Source organism: Anastrepha ludens, chromosome 6 (genome assembly GCF_028408465.1).
Source record: "Anastrepha ludens isolate Willacy chromosome 6, idAnaLude1.1, whole genome shotgun sequence".
NCBI lineage: Eukaryota > Metazoa > Arthropoda > Insecta > Diptera > Tephritidae > Anastrepha > Anastrepha ludens.
In genome coordinates this window covers 10,786,358-10,804,792 of record NC_071502.1, presented here as the reverse complement: position 1 = coordinate 10,804,792, position 18,435 = coordinate 10,786,358, and the positions used below count along the sequence as shown (strand labels likewise).

Here is an 18,435-nt window from a genome sequence, read left to right as displayed (position 1 = left end):
GAGGCCACTGCGCGCGAAGTCAAATTCACAGGGTGCATAACATAACCTCTTTCACAAGAGAACATAGTTACAACAACTAATTTGAACAAAAACTATACTATATAAGCGATTGCTAGAAATTCACATTCCGATGCAGATTTTTTCAATTTATTCCGCATTTCACACATTTTGTATAAACGTTTCTTCTAGTTAGCATTCCAGCGTATTCAAAGTTCACTGGTACAAAATTGCTTGCCGCACTGCAACCCTGCTATACTCGCACATCTTTCGTTTGACAGCTGACACTCTCTTTGTCAACACGAATAACAGTAAAGCAACAAAAAAAAAATTCGTCAGCAAGATGAAACGTCAAAACTAGTGAAAAAACGGAAAGAAAAATACCACATCTCTTGGAGGAAAGTTTTTGCAATTAACTTTAAAAAAGTTAAGCAAACTTATAAATAAAGTGGCTTAAACATTGGTGTAACAAGAGAAAGCAAAGCTGCATATAGAATTAATTTCTTGCACAACAGCCACACACGACGCAGAGGCGAATAGAATATGGTAAGTGAGCAGCGTTAGCTACAGCAGCTCTACTTCTATTTGAAAAGCGGCGGAGGCTTAAAAATTTGAGAACCTAAGGAAAAACACAACAAGGAAGCGATTAGCAAGTGACTCTTGCAAAGAAAAAGTGAAAAAATAAAAAAAAGTGTGAGTGTATGGGCAGTGCCGGCGGAACTGTTGATAAGGAGGCGCTAGTTATTGTGGCTTTTTGATGTGCGTAAGTGCACACACTAGCACCTACTTATTTATGAAAAGGCATACGCAGGGATACTTTGCTGTTAAACGGAGGCTAGCAATTAAATTTGTTGACGTTGCTTAGCCATTTTTGTCAAATTAATTACGAAATTTACAATACCGTTTAGCCAGTCGTTTATTGATTTCACAGTTGAAAGGTGAGAAATTTCGATACCACACACCACAATCGTCAAAAGCATACAATAACAAAAAATACTTGAACTCAAAACATTCAATAAGAAAAAACAAGCAGTAGTGCAAACACGGCGGTCGGCATGTACCCATGGAATTCAACATCTTACAGCCCAAGCGGCAGTCGAAGCGGTAGCGAACGCCGCATGGTAATTAATCACAATTCAGGAACACACACACACACATACACATGTACATTTTCAGTTGCAAACAAACTAGATATTGGTTCACTCGTATACACCCACTTTCGTGTAGAGCCCTACTAAATCTCATATCTCTTCCCTTCCTTAACGCAGAAGTTCCCTCATTCATATTCATGTTCATATTACGTAGTGGAAGCTTATAATGTACGTAACAACTAACATTTAGCACTTATGTGCATTTGTTTGTGCACCAAGAAAGTAATTTTATCTACGAACAATTCAATGTTATTGTAACCGCATGTTCTACTTTAATTTGTGTTTGTGTCTCGTAGTGGAGGGTGTGCGATTCATTCTTAAGAGTCATTAACAAATGCCAATGCAAGTACATTGCCACTTATTGACGGGTTATACTCTTTTTATATTTGTTGCCAAGCCTCCTATAGTGTGGAGGGTGAAAGTGGTAGCCTCTTGTTTTAATAATGTAGTAAATTTGAGTGTGAATGCTAGCCTTAGTTCCTTAGTTCGCACCGAATTCTTTTAAAACCAAAACAGTTTGCTTTTTTAAATTGTGAATCAATTGAGTGCTGAAAGTTCCAAGCAATTTGTGATGTTTACTGTCGATGCATACCAAGCGTTCCTTATCAGTGTATGCTCCTCGTATTTGTGTGAAACTAACCGTCATATGGTTTAGCTGCGCTCAGTTTTTATGGGTATACACCCCTTTGAGTGACTTGTTGGACTGCTGTATAAACACAATAAGAAGAACAAATAAAATATTATAAGTAAGAGCACGGAATTATTAAACTATTACTAACTCTCAAAAAATGCAGTTGGGTAATGATACTTAGATGGCAACACCCAGTAACCGCCATTGGCGCTTACATAATATAAAATATATCTCCATCAAAATTTCATGTACGAAAGTTGGGGAAGTTGTTATTATTAGTAACCACTATGCCAGTTCATTCATTTTACATAAATTTTGCACCACTTAAAAATGTTCCTTCCTACAGCCAAATACCACAGCACCCGCAAACCACAAACCAAACGCTTTTCATTGATCTGACGCCTTGCCATTTGTATATCGTATATTTGCAAAATTTTGTGTGCATTCAAAAGTGTTCGTTCATACATTCATATAAAGGGTTTTCCAATAAGAGGTGTTATTTTGATATTCAAAGAAAAATGCTATTTTTTAATATAAATGATCGGATGCTTATTTCATTACAAAGAGGTATGCCGTTAAGAGTGGAAAATAATATCAGACAAATAACCACCACGACCATGTTTTCAGCACCTGGACACAGGAGGTCAAGCTACAACTCAAGGTAAAAGTCAAATTCCGACGGTTAACAACCCAAAAATATTGGGAGTTACCTTTGACAGCTTGCTCTCCTTCTCAGCGCATACAACCGCTATTGCAACTAAAGTACAGAATCGCAACAAGGTTCTCACGTCGCTCGCCGGCAGCACTTGGGGCAAAGGCAAGAAAATGTTGCTGTCGACTTTTAAAGCAATAGGCCGACCGGTTCTAAACTATGCTGCGCCTGTCTGGTCGCCTGGAACCAGCGATTCGCAATGGACGAAGCTTCAGACCTGCCAAAACACTGCATTAAGGACCGTGACAGGATGTCTTCTGATGTCACCTATACAACACCTACGTGATGACGCTTTAATGCGGCCTGTTAAGTATCATAACAAATTGCTCAGTAAGCAGTTTCTGCTAGGGTGTTACCGCAGGCCTCACCCATGCAGAAACCTGTTCGAACCTGAGCCACCTCCCAGGTACATCAGGAAACAGATGAGATCTCAGACAAAACAAACAGACAGCTACTGGATCGGCCACTGTACTGACAGGCCATAAAAGACATTCATCGGGAGACACTCACCACTTTCTTAAGCTCCCGACCCGAATGCCGTTATCGGAGTCCAACCACCACCAATCGCAGACACAAAGAGCTCCGACTTCCCCGAGAGTCCCGCGTAAGCTTGGCACAATTACGTTCTGGATATTGTAGAAGGTTAAACTCCTACTTATCCAGATTCGACCCCGACATACCAAACATATGTCCAGCATGTGAAGGCACCTCGCACGACACTAACCACCTTTTCACATGCCCCATTAAACCCACTCATCTAACACAACCCGTCGAAATAGCTAGCTTCCTGAGCCTACCGCGAGATGAGCTAGACGAAAACGACCGGTGATTACGCTACACTGACAGGGCAAAGGTACTGCTACAACAACAACAACAACCACGCTTACAGGACAATATCCTTTTCGTGAAATTTTTGCATAACCGAATTGCAAAGTGGCTGCCCTATGTCTTCCGATAGCCTCACGAATTCCATCTTAAAGGTCTTGAATCGACCCTGGGCTGTTGGCGTAGACCTTCTCTTTCACGTGGCCCCAAAGGAAAAGAGTCACAAGGTGTTAAATCACGCGATCTCGGTGGCCAATTGTGATCACCTCTTCGAGAGATAACACGGTTCGGAAACTTTTCCCGTAAAAGATCAATGGTTTCGTTGCCTGTGTGGCACGTAGCGCCGTCTTGTTGAAAATAAACGTTGTCCAGATCAATACCATCTAATTTCGGCCATAAAAAAATCGATAATCATCTTTCGATAGCGCTAGATAACACCTATTATCGTTTCCACGGCAGACCCGGATTTATATCCGGCCAAGGATTGCCACTCCAGCAGCATTCCCCGTATGTAAGAATGGGGAATGTTTATGCTGCTACAACAACAACAACAACAACCTATTATTGGAAAACCTTTTACACATTGTAGTTGTGGCTCCGTGAAGAAACTCATACGTACATTTCTATTGTTCTTTTTTTGCATTCGCGCTAATTGGTGTTGCTATTCTACTCATCGCCGTTGTTAAATTGCATTTCTATTATGGATTCATGCATTTGTTATTTAGGAAAATATGAACGTTTCTATGTGTGTAAAAGTATACTCGTATACCTAAAAAGCTGCTCAAGTACCAGTACGATCGTCTGTATCTATTTAGCGAATCTTTATTGAAAGTAATTTAACGCGTTCTATGTGCATATATGCCTATGTATGTATGTCGTTCGGTCATTGTTGGCTCTTGTTCAATTGGTACCAAGACGCAAATCATGTTTGCAATGAGATTGCAGCTACGCTCAACAATGTAGACTATGCCAACTCGATCTGCGTCTTTATACATTAATTTATATTGAATCATATTTATGTACATACATATTATTCTCTCTTCTTCTATTTGCGATTGCTACAAAACACAAAACTGCAGACCATGCCGAGTGGTTTAGATGATCAAGAGAAGCTTCTGGCTGAGGCCATTGGGACAGCACGCAAACAGGCATTCCAAATGAATCACTTTCTCGACAAGGATCGCATTTTGGATGCGCTCAAATGTGCTAGCACAATGTTGAGTGAATTGCGTACCTCGATGCTCTCGCCGAAGAGCTACTACGAGTTGTGTGAGTATGCTTTGTATGTCTTCAAATATCACTCAAGCACTAAACATGAACTATTTAAATTCTTTGCCACCTTAGATATGGCCATTACGGATGAGCTGTGCCACCTGGAATTGTATTTGAGTGAGAAGAGCAACAAAGATACGGATTTCTATGAACTTGTGCAGTATTCGCATACAATTGTGCCACGTCTTTATCTGCTCATTACCGTGGGCATTGTATATATCAAAAAGGATGTAACGTTAAAGCGTAGCATACTCAAAGACTTAGTGGAAATGTGTCGTGGTGTGCAACATCCACTACGTGGCCTATTTCTACGCAACTATCTGCTGCAGTGCACGCGCAATATACTGCCAGATGTGCTTGTGGCAGAAAATGAACATGAAGGCAATGTATTGGATGCCATTGACTTCGTGCTGACGAATTTTGCCGAGATGAACAAATTGTGGGTGCGTATGCAGCATCAGGGTCACTCCAGTGAGAAGTCACGACGTGAAAAGGAACGTGAAGAATTAAAGATATTGGTGGGCACCAATTTGGTACGTCTATCACAACTTGAATCGGCCACTTTGGAACACTATCAGCGTTTCATATTGCCTGGAATACTGGAACAGGTGGTTAGTTGCCGCGATGCCATAGCGCAAGAGTACCTTATGGAATGTATTATACAAGTGTTTCCCGACGAGTTTCATTTACAAACCTTAGATCCGTTCCTGAAGTCATGTGCACAGCTTGAAACTGGTGTGAATGTTAAGAATATAATCATTTCATTGATCGATCGCTTGGCTGCATACAACCAGCGCAGTGGCAAGGTGTGTTTAATTATATTTCTAAATTTTAAATAAATTTTCCATTCAAATAAATTATTTTTACAGACTAGCGGCACGGACATTGAGTCCATAATACCGCCTGAGGTTCAATTATTCGAAGTGTTCAGCATTCAAGTGGCCAATATTGTGCAAGTGAGCTAGCATTATTTATTCAGTATTAAGGATTGCTATTAATGACATTATTTTTTGCTTAAAATTCTAGACTCGCACTGATATGCCGCTTGAAGATACGATATCGCTGCAGATTGCACTTCTCAGTCTCGCCCAGAAAGTCTACCCAGACCGTGTTGATTATGTGGATAAAGTGCTTGGCACAACGACACACATTTTGGATAGCCTAGGAATGAATAAGTTAGTAGAGATGAATAGATGTTGACATTTTTGGTATACCGAAAAGTAGCTTCGAAAAGACGTTGATTGAAAAATCATAAGTTCGGCGAAAGCAAGTAAAAGTTGTAGCAGCAAAAACATTTCCCATACATGTACGGGGAGTGTTGCTGGAGTGACACTCCTGGGCCGGTAGTAAATCCGCGTCGTTCCGGTAACGTAGAACCGACTTTCGGGGGAGCGTAGAAGTAGATTAGTCAGCTTCACATATGATTGTTAACCAACGCTTTTTTCGGCTGGTGCATGTTTTAGGATACGCTGAAAACGTAAAAATATTAGTAATAATAACTAGTAATCTAGGTGGACGGTTGCCGTAGTTGTTGTTGTTGTAGCAGTATCTTTGCCCTGTCAGTGTAGTGTAATCACCGGTCGTCTTCGTCTAGCTCATCTAACGGTAGGCCCAGGAAACTGGCTGTTTCGACGGGTTGGGTCCAGAGGGAGAGAGGTATTAGATGAGTGGGGACATGTGATAAAGTGGTTAGTGTCGTGCGGGGTGCATTCACAACCCGGTTGCCGTAGTCGAATGGTTTGGTGCGTGACCACCATTAGGGAGTGCGTAGGTTCGAATCTCCGTGCAAGAAACAGCAACAAAGTTCCCACGACAGTCGGTTCTTCGTAACCGGAACGACCCGAATTTATATTCGGCCAAGGACTGCCAGTTCGATAGCATTCCCCGTATATGTATGGGGAATGTTTTTGCTGCTACAAAGAGAACAACAAAAAAGTTTTTTGTAATAGCGGTCGCCCCTCGGCAACATCAAGACGCATGCCACAAATAGGAGGCGGAGCTCGGTCAAACACCTACCAGAAGTGTATACGCCAATTATTATTATAATTTTTTATTTGTTATCTTTTAAGCTTATTAGTTTTTTTATTTATTATAATTTTTTTTATTGTAATTTGTTTTTTTAATTTATTATTATTATTTTTTTTTTTTTTTCAATTTATTATAATTTTTTTATTCTAATTTATTATTGGTTATTAATTTATTATTATTTTTAATTAATTTATTTTTATTGTAATTTATTATTGTTTTTTTTAAATTTATTATTATTTTTTAATTTATTATTATTATTTTTTAAATTCTTTAATTGGTTTATTACTTTATTATTTTTTTTTAATTGTTATTTTTTTTTAATTGTTTTTGTTTTTTAATTGTTTTTTAATTTATTTCTAGCTTCTTTGTAATTTTTTTTTTAATTTATTATTTGTTGTTTCTTAATGAATTTTTTTTTTAATTAATTTTTTTTAGAGTAATATATATAATTTTTTTACTAGTTTTAATTAATTTATTTAATTTGTTTTTTAATTTATTATTTGTTTTTCAATTTATTTTTTTTGCTTTAATTAATTACTATTTTTTTTTTAATTTATTATTATTATTTTTTTAATTTATTGGTTGGTTGGTTGGTTTAAGGGTGACCCCGCATCGGAGTGCCACATAGACCGCAAGTTGGGTCCGTTGTGTTGCCCTAGAGCTCATTATGTTACATGATTTCCCCACCTAACCGAGATTTTTATTGTGGATTTTGGTCAAAGATATTAATTCGTTTCGAGAATTTGATGAGAGATTCGATTTTCAGGTTCGAGAGTACTGAAAGATTGTCAATTGTTGGAGAGCCAAGAAGAGCGAGGCGACTTCTGGCTAGACCGGGACAACTGCACAGCAAATGTCTACTCGATACTTCCTCATCTTCGTCCTCGCAGTATCTGCACAGGTCGTTCTGAGGAACCCCGAGCCGACGTGCGTGAGTGCCCAACAGGCAGTGGCCGGTGATAAGAGATATTATATGCCTTAGTTCGTGTTTCGAAAGACTTATAAGGGTTTTTGTCTGTTTCAGATTGTAGGATGGCCAGATTTGTCTGGTCGTAACGCAAGTAGTTTCCACTCGCCACCTCCGATCAGCAATGCTGTGAAATTCTCGATCAATGAGTAATTTACATGTTGAGAGCGGAATGTGGATTGTGGGTAAGTTACTAACATTTGATTGCGCAGCTCCGGCTCTTGCGAGCTCATCAGCTTTGCAGTTACCTTCGAATCCACTGTGACCCGGTATCCAGATAACTTGGACAGAATTCTGAACACTTATCTCGTTAAGAGATAAGAGACAGGATCGAACCACATCTGAGTGGGTATAAGAGGAGCTGAGTGCTCGAACGGCCGCTTGACTGTCGGTGAAAAAGCGGATATCCTCTAGTGATATTCTATTTTCTAAGAGAGTTTTCGCAGCATACCAGATAGCGCATACTTCCGCTTGGAATACGCTACAGTAGTCGGGTAATCTAAATGATAGATTGATGTGAGGGGAATTGGAAAAGATTCCAAATCCCACTTTGCCGTCTTGTTTTGAACCATCTGTATATATAGTCAGAGGGCCATTGATTTCGGTTAGATTTGTCTTCCATTCTTCCCTAGTTGGGAGTGAACAGGAGAATAGCAAGGGTGGTGATGGAAGACTTACATGATAGTCTATGTCAGAAGAGATAATTGTGTTCCTGTTCAGTATGGCCGAATGGCCAAGATACTTATTCCATTTCGATATAGCATTCATGCGTGTCGCTGCTTTCGCTGCAATCGCTTTGCCAGCCAGATCGATAGGGAACAAGTGAAGCAACGTATTTAGAGCCTTAGTAGGTGTTGTACTTAAGCATCCTGTTATCAGGAGGCAGGCTGTTCTTTGAACTCGATCAATTGTGGCTACTCTACACCGTTTTTCGAGTGCTGTCCACCATACAACCACACCGTAGAAGAGTATCGGTTTGATGATCGAGGTATATATCCAATAAATGATCCGAGGTGAAAAACCCCAGGTTTTGCCTATAGCTTTCTTGCAAGTATAAAGAGCTATGAAAGCTTTTTTGCATCTGTTTTCGATGTTCAATTTCCAACTCAACTTCCTATCTAGAATAACTCCTAGATATTTAGCTGAATCAGATAGGAGTAATGATTCCCCTTTTAAGGTTATTGTTTGCAGTGGAGGAGATTGTTGTTTCCTATTGAAGAGAACAAGATCTGTCTTTGCTGGATTCGCATTTAGTCCGCACTCGGTGCACCATTTTGACAGAATATTGATTGAGTGTTGCATGAGCTCAGTAAGAGTATTCAGGTGTTTGCCTGACACGCAGAGAGCAATATCATCTGCATAGGCTACAACCTTGCAGCCTGCTTTTTCGAGATTTCGGAGCAAACTGTTTACAGCGAGATTCCAGAGAAGGGGTGAAAGTACTCCGCCTTGAGGAGTGCCTTTGACGGCGTACATTCTCATGCGGCTTAACCCAAGCTCTGAAGTGATTATTCTACTTTGGAGCATTTGTTCGATCATCTTTCGGATGGAGTAATTAATACCCAATTTGGCAATTTCAGACAAAATAGCGTTGGGTTCAATATTATTAAAAGCACCTTCTATGTCCATAAATGCGACAAGAGAGTACTCCTTATTGTGAAGGGAAGTTTCCACTGTTTGCACCAGTGAATGAAGTGCCGTTTGAGTCGATTTCCCTTTAGTGTAGGCATGTTGTGCCTCTGAGATCAATTTAGTATCAAGTTGGGTTTTGATTTGCTCATCTAAGACTTTTTCAAAAGCCTTTAAGCAAAAAGAGGTTAGGCTAATGGGCCTGAAGTCGTTTGGTTTACAGTGTGAAGGCTTCCCCGTTTTCGGAATGAATACTACCTTCGATTTCTTCCAAATTGTCGGAAGATAAGACAGATTTAAACACTTGTTAAAGATCCTGGTTAACCAAGGCAGTAGAATTTCTAGTCCTTCTTGAAGTTCTGCTGGAATGATGTTGTCAGGACCTGGTGATTTAAATTTTTTAAAGCTTAGTATTGCTGTAGAGATGCTATTAGAGCTGATTAGATCTGATCTATTCCCATAATTACTCTGAAAAGTGCTGGGAAGTGCAGGTAAGTTGGCAACACAGCCTGGAAAGTGAGATTCTAGAAGTATTCTAAGAGTGTGGTCAGTTGAAGTAGTCCAAGTTCCATCTTGAGTCATGATAAAACTGGGAGAGACTGGGTTTGAAGCAAGAATCTTGCGTAGTCTGCTTACTTCTGAGGTGTTTTCTAATTCTTGAGTGTATGATCGCCAGGATGTGCGTTTTGCACTTCTGACAGCTTTCTTAAAGTCTTTGAGACATTGTCGATATTCTGCCCATTCGTCTGTTATTTTAGATTGGTTAAAGAGTTTCCGAGTTCGATTGCGAAGTTCTGAGATTTCTGGAGTCCACCAAAAAGGTTTATGCTTACCTCCTGTTTTTGTCAGGGGACAAGATTGTCGTGCTGCGCTTTGACACGTCTTCGTTATCATGTTGACAGCGTTTTCGATATCGTTTTTATTTGCCATTTCAAACTGCCTGATATCAGGAAGTCCATTGGCAAGATGTTCTTTATATTTGATCCAATTCATACGCTTTTTGTTAAGGTACTTCATGGGTTTTGCCGTTTCGGCTTTTAAAGTGAATGTTATATATTGGTGGTCGGAAAAAGAGTGCTGTTTATCAACGCTCCAGTCCTGCACCAGTTGTGTACATGATTCGCTAGCAAGAGTAATATCGAGTACCTCTCTTCTAGACGAGTTAAGAAACGTAGGGACATCACCTCTATTACATATATCAAGCTTATTCGCTAGAATATAATCAAAAAGTTGCTCACCTCGTGTGTTGTTGTTTGTACTGCCCCAAACAGTATTATGTGCATTAGCGTCTGCTCCAATAATGACGCGTTTCTGGATCAGATGCGCCGTATTGACGAGCCTCCTCACTGCTTCAGGAGGAGGCGCCTCCGCTGCGTCGTAAGGCATGTAAGCCGACACAATCCAAATCGGGCCGTGGACAGCTTCAACCTCTATGGCAGTGGTGTCAGCATTGCTAAAGGGAAGAAGAAAAGCATTAATATGTTTTCGAATGAGAATACAAGAGCGCGATCTAACGTTAGCCTCACCTTGAAACAAGGTGTAGTGCCTATCTTTCAGGCCGCATATCTTGTTGTTTGATATCCAAGGTTCTTGGATGAGAATGATGTCTTCTCTGAGGTCAGAGAGACGAAGAATGAGGGCTGCCGAGGCAGCCTTAGAGTGGTGCAGATTAATCTGCAGCACTTTTAGACGGACATTCGATGACTGTGGCGTTCGCGTCATCACCGCTATCTAAAAGACTATCCTCGTCCCCGAGTTGAATGTTAAATAAGTTTCCCACAAGTTCGCTGTTTGATTCCGAGTCGGACTCAATCGTCGAATCTTGTGAGAGAGGCTTATCGACATCCATCTCGGGGGCCGCCGTACTCTCTTCGCTGGGTGCGAGGAGATTTTTCGGCTGATAGGTCCAAATGGTAGTGGTAGTGAACCCGAATGCCACAATCCCCTTGCGGTCGTCCAGTGCTTGAACGCTTTCCTGGTCCAGGAGCAGCGTGACATGTCTGGAGTTTCCTGAAGGCTCTTCCACCTTAACTACCCTCCAGTTTTCGGTGGGTAGGTTCGGGTTTCCGATCTTCAGTAGCTCCAGGATGGTTTCCGGATCGGATGGCTCTACAGGTATTCTTGCTCTGCCGCGGGGTTTGTTGGGAATTTCACTCTTTTTGATGAGTTGGAGATTCGCTCCGGGCCATACCTCGCCGAGTCGGTCGAGGGCCTTGCCGTACAGGCTGACCGAACGTTGATCCGAGCACGCGATCAACTTGACCCTTGCCTGGAACCATCCCGCGTCAGAGCAGAAAGGAGGAGGCCCTGGGTTCTGCTTCAGAACGTCCAGGTATCCCAACTGGAGTTTTCTCTCCACAATCTTCCAGTTTGATGGAGAGATGAAACCGTCAGGGTGGCTGTTATCCACCACCGCCATGACCAGACTATCTCTGGCAACTTCGCAGAACTTGCGTAATTTGACCTCAGAGGAAGCTTTATGCTTCTTGGGGTCGTTGGAGCTAGAAGGATCCTCTGAAGACCGCTGCCGCTTAGCTGCACTCGGTTTCTCTTTGGACGCCTCATACTTCCGAAGAAATTCCCGGGCCCAACCGAGAGTTGACTTTTGTTGGTCGGACAGCTCCTCCTCAGGGGTTTTGCCGAACTTTTCCGTAAGGAAAGTGGCGCGTCTTCGATCTCTGTATCGACGGAGATGAGGAGGGATGGGTTTTCTGGAGACTTCTGTCCGACTTGTTTTCCCAGTTTCTGGCAAAACAGATAAGGTGATCGATGGGTTCTCCGCAGCCGAGTCGGTTTTGGAGGAAGTAGAAGCCACCTGGGAGTGCGGTGGTGTCTCCTTGACGGTCTTGCTCTTAGTGAGCACTTTAGCCACCGAAGGGGTGGTTTTTGACCCCGCCATAAGTTTGGTGGAGCCAACGGGTCTTCCGCGTCGGGAAGGAATTTTTTGTTGTGTTGTTTGTTTTATGTTAGTTTTGTTCATTTTTGCGGGGCGGTCACTCAGCTGACGAGTCAGCAGTCGTAACCAGAGATATTCGTAGGGAAATAATGGGGTTCGCCACGCCAGAGCCCTATGCCGTGGTAAGTCGAATTTAAACTGGGGTGCGACAGGTGCCCCAGAGTCCGCATACTAGCGACTTAGCTCACCCTAAGCCATGCATCCCTCGGCGTATGCTGTTCCACCTTGGATTGGTAGCCTTTGATATAAGGAAGTGGCCTTCTCCCCGTGAGTCCATGTTTACTCCATTCGTATTAGCAGAGACATGACCTACTAATACGAGTGGCTTCTCGCCTTCCACCGAAGTGGATATGGGTCACTGCCAGCAATTATGGCAGTTACGGCACGCGTGCAGTAACACTGCACTACATGTTTTTCCCCCGACCATAGTTGTTGGTTGACGAGAACTAGGCTGGTTCGCGAGTAGGCTTTTACCAAGGCTATGACCTACTTAACCACAGAAGATAACTGTGGCGTACCCTATCCACCACCTGGGACGCGCCGCAATAGGTGCCCAACCAAAGGGCATTATTTTGTTTTGCTTCCTTTTAATTTATTATTTGATTTTTTTAAATTAATTTTTTCTTTTTAATTAAATATTATTTTTATTTTTTTTATGTTTTTAATTCCATTTTTTTTATTTTTTTTTTTAATTTGTTATTTTTTTATTTATTATTTGCTTTTGTTTAATTTATTTTATTTTTTTATTTATTTTTTTTTTTTAATTTTTTTTTTATTTGTTTTTTGTTTATTTTTAATTTGTTTTTTCTTTTTACTTTATTTTCTTTTTTTTTTTAATTAATATTTATTTTCTTTTAATTTATTTTTTTTTTGTTTTAATTTATTGCATTTTTTTTAATTTATTTTTTTTTTAATTAATTTTTTTTTTTATTTATTTTATATTATTTTTAATTCATTTTTTTTATTTGTTTTTTAATTTGTTATTTATTTTATTTTTATTTGTGTTTTAATTTTTATTTTTTTTTTATTATCTATTTTATTTATTTTTTAATTTATTATTATTTTTGATTTATTTATTATCATATTATTTGTTTTAATTTATTATTTGTTTTTGTTTTTCATGTATTTGTTCCTAAATAGAGGACTCATAGTTGTATATCGTCCTAACGGTAGGTAAGTTTAATGAGAACCCTTCTTGCACTCCTAAGTGCACACAGAGCTTTACCATTGTTTGTCGAGAGTCAATCATAAAGCCACTCGGACAGTTTAGCAATTATTTGCTACTAATTTTATTTGATTCGAAACTTGCCACCTTTCAAGCTACACTTCAAATTTTGAATTATCGCCATATAACTTGCCACCCGTTCATTAGAAGGACTAGCATCTAAAGTCTTCTTAATTATTCCAGCATTTCTCATTTTCTCTCGGTGAACCAAGAATTATCACGTCTCCTACGCATTTGCATCGATTTCTACAACAACGCATTGACTGTTATACAACTGAAGAACTTCACGCCATTACTAGACAAGTTCGACTACACTTCACGAAAGTCATTGGCGCTCTATCTGGTAATGAATGTGCTCGAATTCGAAACTCTTATACCAACAGCTGAACAGGGTGAACACGTATTGACCATCATAATGCCACTAATCAAAGATGAGGAAGTGCCCGTAGGACCCGATGGCAAACCTGTGCCACAACCTGCCAATGCTAACAATGTCGATCCCGAAGAATTCGCCGAAGAGCAAGGCGTTGTAGCGCGGTAAATTTTATTTAAATTTTACCACATACCTGGTTTTAAGAAACCGTAATTATTTTTTTAGGTTCATTCACTATATGAAGTCCGATGAACCCGACATGCAATACAAAATTCTCCAATCGGCACGCAAGCATCTGGGTGCCGGTGGTCCACAACGTATCAAGCATGTCTTACCGCCGCTCGTATTCTCCGCGTATCAGCTAGCCTACAAGTATAAGGCAATCGCCGAAGAGGATGAAAATTGGGATAAGAAATGCCAAAAGATATTACAATACTGCCACAGTACGATCGCGGCGATAGCAAAAGCAGACTTGGCCGATTTGGCGTTGCGTTTGTACTTGCAAGGTGCGCTAGTCATTGGTGAAATTGGCTACCCAAATCACGAGACAGTGGCTTATGAGTTCATGACGCAAGCATTCTCATTGTACGAAGATGAAATATCTGATTCGAAGGCACAGCTGGCAGCAATTATGCTGATTATGTCCACATTTGAACAAATGTCGTGCTTCAGTGAGGAGAACGCGGAGCCTTTGCGCACGAATTGTGCACTTTCAGCGTCCAAACTGTTGAAGAAGCCCGATCAGTGTCGAGGTGTGGTGGCGTGCGCTGCGCTCTTCTGGAGCGGCAAGTAAGTGCTCTGGACAATATTTACTGTAAATATATTGTTAATTTATGACTTCCTTTTTTTTTGTTTTTTTCCTGCTTTGTAGGAAAAATGGCGACGAGATGCGCGATGAAAAACGCACGCTTGAGTGCCTAAAGAAGGGCGCACGTATAATTGCGCATGTATGTAACAAAAAAAGTGTATACTTAATCTTGCCATAAATTCTGTGACAATTTTTACAATGCATACGGCGAGAACAGAGAAATATTCTTTTCACAGATGCGACTGTTGAAGTAGTTGTAAATAAGCAAAACGACGAAATCTATGCTAAAACTTCTAAAGACACAATAAATGTTGTTCCAGAGGTCAAGCGTGGCGACCATCCAGCCTCCGTAATGGTTTGATAGGGAGTGTCTTACAAAGACGTTACATCTCTTCATTTCTACAAATAAGGGGTTAAGACCTCCTACTCCCACTCTTCACGAAACATCTAGCCCCAGCCCCACATCAGCATGGTTTCCGACGAGTGCATAGCACCACCACTGCATTCACCGTCATAAACACCCAGATAAGCAAACCAAAACCGCCCCTGCGAGAGGACTGTCCTAGTAGCTTTAGACTTGAAGAAGGCTTTCGACACTGTCAGCCATTCCATGCTACTAGATCATATTTATCAGTCGACGCTCCCGCCAGGGCTGAAGAGGTAATCCGCGTACTATCTGAGCGGTCGTCACTCGTCCGTGATCTTTTGAGACCAAACTTGCAAGGTGTTCCTTAGGGTGGTGTCGTTTCACCCTTGCTGTTCAACTTCTATATCTCGAAACTCCCGCAGCCACCAGAAGTAGTATCCCTGGTCTCACACGCTGACGACTGCACGATAATGACTTCGGGCTATAACATCGATGACCTGTGCTCCAAAGTGAACAACTACCTCACCGACCCTTCTCGCTTTTTCACTTTCCCCCATTAAGTCCACGGTGACCATCTTTACCACCTGGACAAAGGAGGTCAAACTGCCTCTCAAGGGAAAAGTCTATGACACACCAATTACCAATTCCGACTGTAAACAATCCCAAAATTTTGGGTGTAACCTTCGACAGTTTGCTCTCCTTCTCTGCGCACACAATCGCAATTGCAACTGAAGTCCAAAATCGCAACAAGGTCCTCAAACTGCTTGCCGGAACACTTGCGGCAAAGTCAAAGAATTGTTGCTATCGACATTTACGGCAATAGGCCGGACGGTTCTAAGCTATGCTGCGCCTGTCTGGTCGCCTGGAACCAGTGAGACGCAGTGGATAAAGCTTCAGACATGCCAAAAAATTGCCATTCGGATAGCGACGAGTTGCCTCCTGATGTCCCCCCTTCAACACCTTCACAATGAGGCACAGATGCCCCCTGTAATGGAGCACAACAAACTGCTTAGGAAGCAGTTCCTGTTAGGGTGCTACCGCAGGTTTCACCCTTGCAGACACCTGCTTGAGCGAGAGCCGCCTCCCAGGCACGTCAGGAGACACCTATTAAACTATGCCTACGAAATCCAGGACAAAACTAACGGACATCTACTGGACCAGACAGTGTTTAGACAGATATTAAACGACATTCACCGGGAGACCGTTACCACCTTCTTAAGCTGCCGTCCACGGAATGCCGTAATCGGAGTCCAACCACCACCTACAGCAGCTTCCCCGTGAGACCCGCGTAACACTGGAACAATTACTTTCTGGATATTGTAGTAGGTTAAACTCCTATTTATCCAGAATCGATCCCGACATACCCAACATATGTCCAGTATGTGAAGGCACCCCACACGACACTACTCACCTTTGCACATGCCCCTTAAAACCTACTCTTGTAACACCCATCTCCCTCTGCACCCAACCTGTCGAAACAGCCCGTTTCCCAGGTCTACCTTTAGATGCGTGCTGCAATAGCTAAATGACCTAATCGTTTGAAGGCCTGTGCAAAAGCAAATGCCGATCATTTCGAATGAAAATTAAATTTTTTTAATTTTTCCATGATGAAATGGCAAGAGGGGGATCTGCTATGAATAACGCTCTTACAGAATCGGTATTCACACCATTAGGTGCAGTCAAGAGTACAATTTCCCAAAAATACCTCCGAATCGCGGACTGTAGGTGAAAAGTCCAGACGAAATGCAAAATTAGCAGAACGTTATGGCCCACCTACAACCTCAAGCAATCGTCGGCATTAATAAGAATGAAACGACGGGACGCCTGGAGGCTAACGGCAGTCATAACTGGCTTTTGGTCTATCGGAGAACAAGCAGCAATGGGTATCCCTCACAATACATACTGTCACAGTTGCTAACAACCGGAGAAAAAGGAGACAATCTTGCATTTCCTCTGTGAATGCCCTGCCCTATGGAAGGACAGAATGTTAAACCTGGGCCAACCGCTGTTCGAGAATCTCGAACAACTGTCTGGCTTAGACGTCAACAACCTAATAAGGTTCCTTAACCGCACAGACTGGATATAGTTATGCTGTAAATAACCGTTAAACAAGTTGGTAAAGAGGATGTGGCAACAAAATAGTGCGGAAGCGCTAGTTGGATTCTGGAAGAATCACCACTTTAACCAACCAACCAATGATGAAATAAAACTAACCAACTTCATTAAAAAAAATATAATTTCATATCTATAACGAACTCAACTTGTAACAGAACTTATGGCAGGACCAAGTATGTAGTAGAATTATTTAAATATATTAATTTCTTGTACTTTTCCAGTGCTTGGACATAGGTGTACAAGTGCAATTATATGTCGAATTGCTGAATCATTATCTCTTCTATTTCGAACGTGGTAATTCGCTAATTACTGTTGCAATGCTAAATCAGGTTTGTGAATTTTGTAACTTTAACCCAGACATCGTGCAATGTGTTTACCTCTATCCATTTATTCTCAAAATTTGTCCAGCTCATTGCGAAGATCAACGAGGATTTGCCGAATCTGGAGTCCACCGAGGAGACGAAACAAATAGAAATGCATTACAAAAATACATTAGCGCATATTAGAACTCGCATGGAATCAAACGATGCGGGCTTGGAGGTTTCATTCGCTGGCATTTCCATCAATTAGTAAAAAATAAAGTTATTACTTAAAGCGCATAGGGTGGTGAAACTTGCGTGCGCAATACGGTTTTTATTTGAACTACCTTTATACGCATACATATACCTAAAGTGATCGAATGAAAGGCACCTGTACACCTCCGGCAGCAAGCAACAACAGTCACTCAATTTAAATGCACATCCCCCACTTTATTTTCACCGCTTAAGTTGCGAATACAGCGCTCCTAGTTTCTCTCGTAAATTTAGATTTTTTTATAATTCACTAGAAGCCTGAAACTCTAAATATTATGTTCAGTTAGTTATGATAACATTTATGTAAAAAAAAGTTGTACTTGTAATGATTGTTTACCAGATCAAATTATATCGAAATTCCATTTATTGTGAACCTATTGGAGGAGGATCCTATAATTCCACCAATTATTATATTGATGTATTGTTTATCGTTAAAATTATGCTCGATTTCTACACACATTTATATATATTATACAATAACAATGTGCGGTATTGCTTATTTTCTGTCTCTCTCTCTCTCTCTACAAAGCAACTATCTATCGTTTGATGCTAACTTTTGGTTTAGAGAGTAGGCATAAAAACATATTCACATTCACGATAATTGTTTTTTTTTTTTTAATTAAGTATTAATGAACACACAAAAGCAATGGAAGCAAAATTAAAGCATACTGGAAAAATCCTAGATATTTAAAAGCAAAGCAAAAATACTATTTGGCTAACAAGCGTGCATAACTTGTGCAAAAACTACCGAAACTGTCGTCGGCACGGCTTAAAAAAAATACAAAAAAAAAAAATGAATGAAGCACC

At 40.8% G+C, this 18,435-nt stretch overlaps 1 protein-coding gene across 4 annotated transcripts; it reads left to right on the top strand.

Annotated features, from left to right (window-relative positions):
- The first annotated feature begins 315 nt into the window (after positions 1-315).
- LOC128868747 (vacuolar protein sorting-associated protein 35) lies at positions 316-18,127 on the top strand. 4 transcript variants are annotated; one of them, XM_054111202.1, is made up of 12 exons: positions 316-935; positions 1,018-1,118; positions 4,396-4,585; positions 4,661-5,394; positions 5,458-5,544; positions 5,615-5,763; positions 13,309-13,341; positions 13,577-13,930; positions 13,992-14,555; positions 14,638-14,713; positions 17,278-17,385; positions 17,465-18,127. In XM_054111202.1, exons 2-12 carry the CDS (start codon positions 1,053-1,055, stop codon positions 17,624-17,626), a joined length of 2,523 nt encoding a protein of 840 aa, XP_053967177.1. In that variant the 5' UTR covers positions 316-935; positions 1,018-1,052; the 3' UTR covers positions 17,627-18,127. The 4 variants fall into 4 exon arrangements, with proteins under 4 accessions (XP_053967177.1, XP_053967180.1, XP_053967176.1 ...); XM_054111205.1 differs by lacking the exon at positions 1,018-1,118 and having other exon boundaries at positions 316-543; XM_054111201.1 differs by having other exon boundaries at positions 316-1,118.
- The last annotated feature ends 308 nt before the right edge of the window (positions 18,128-18,435 follow it).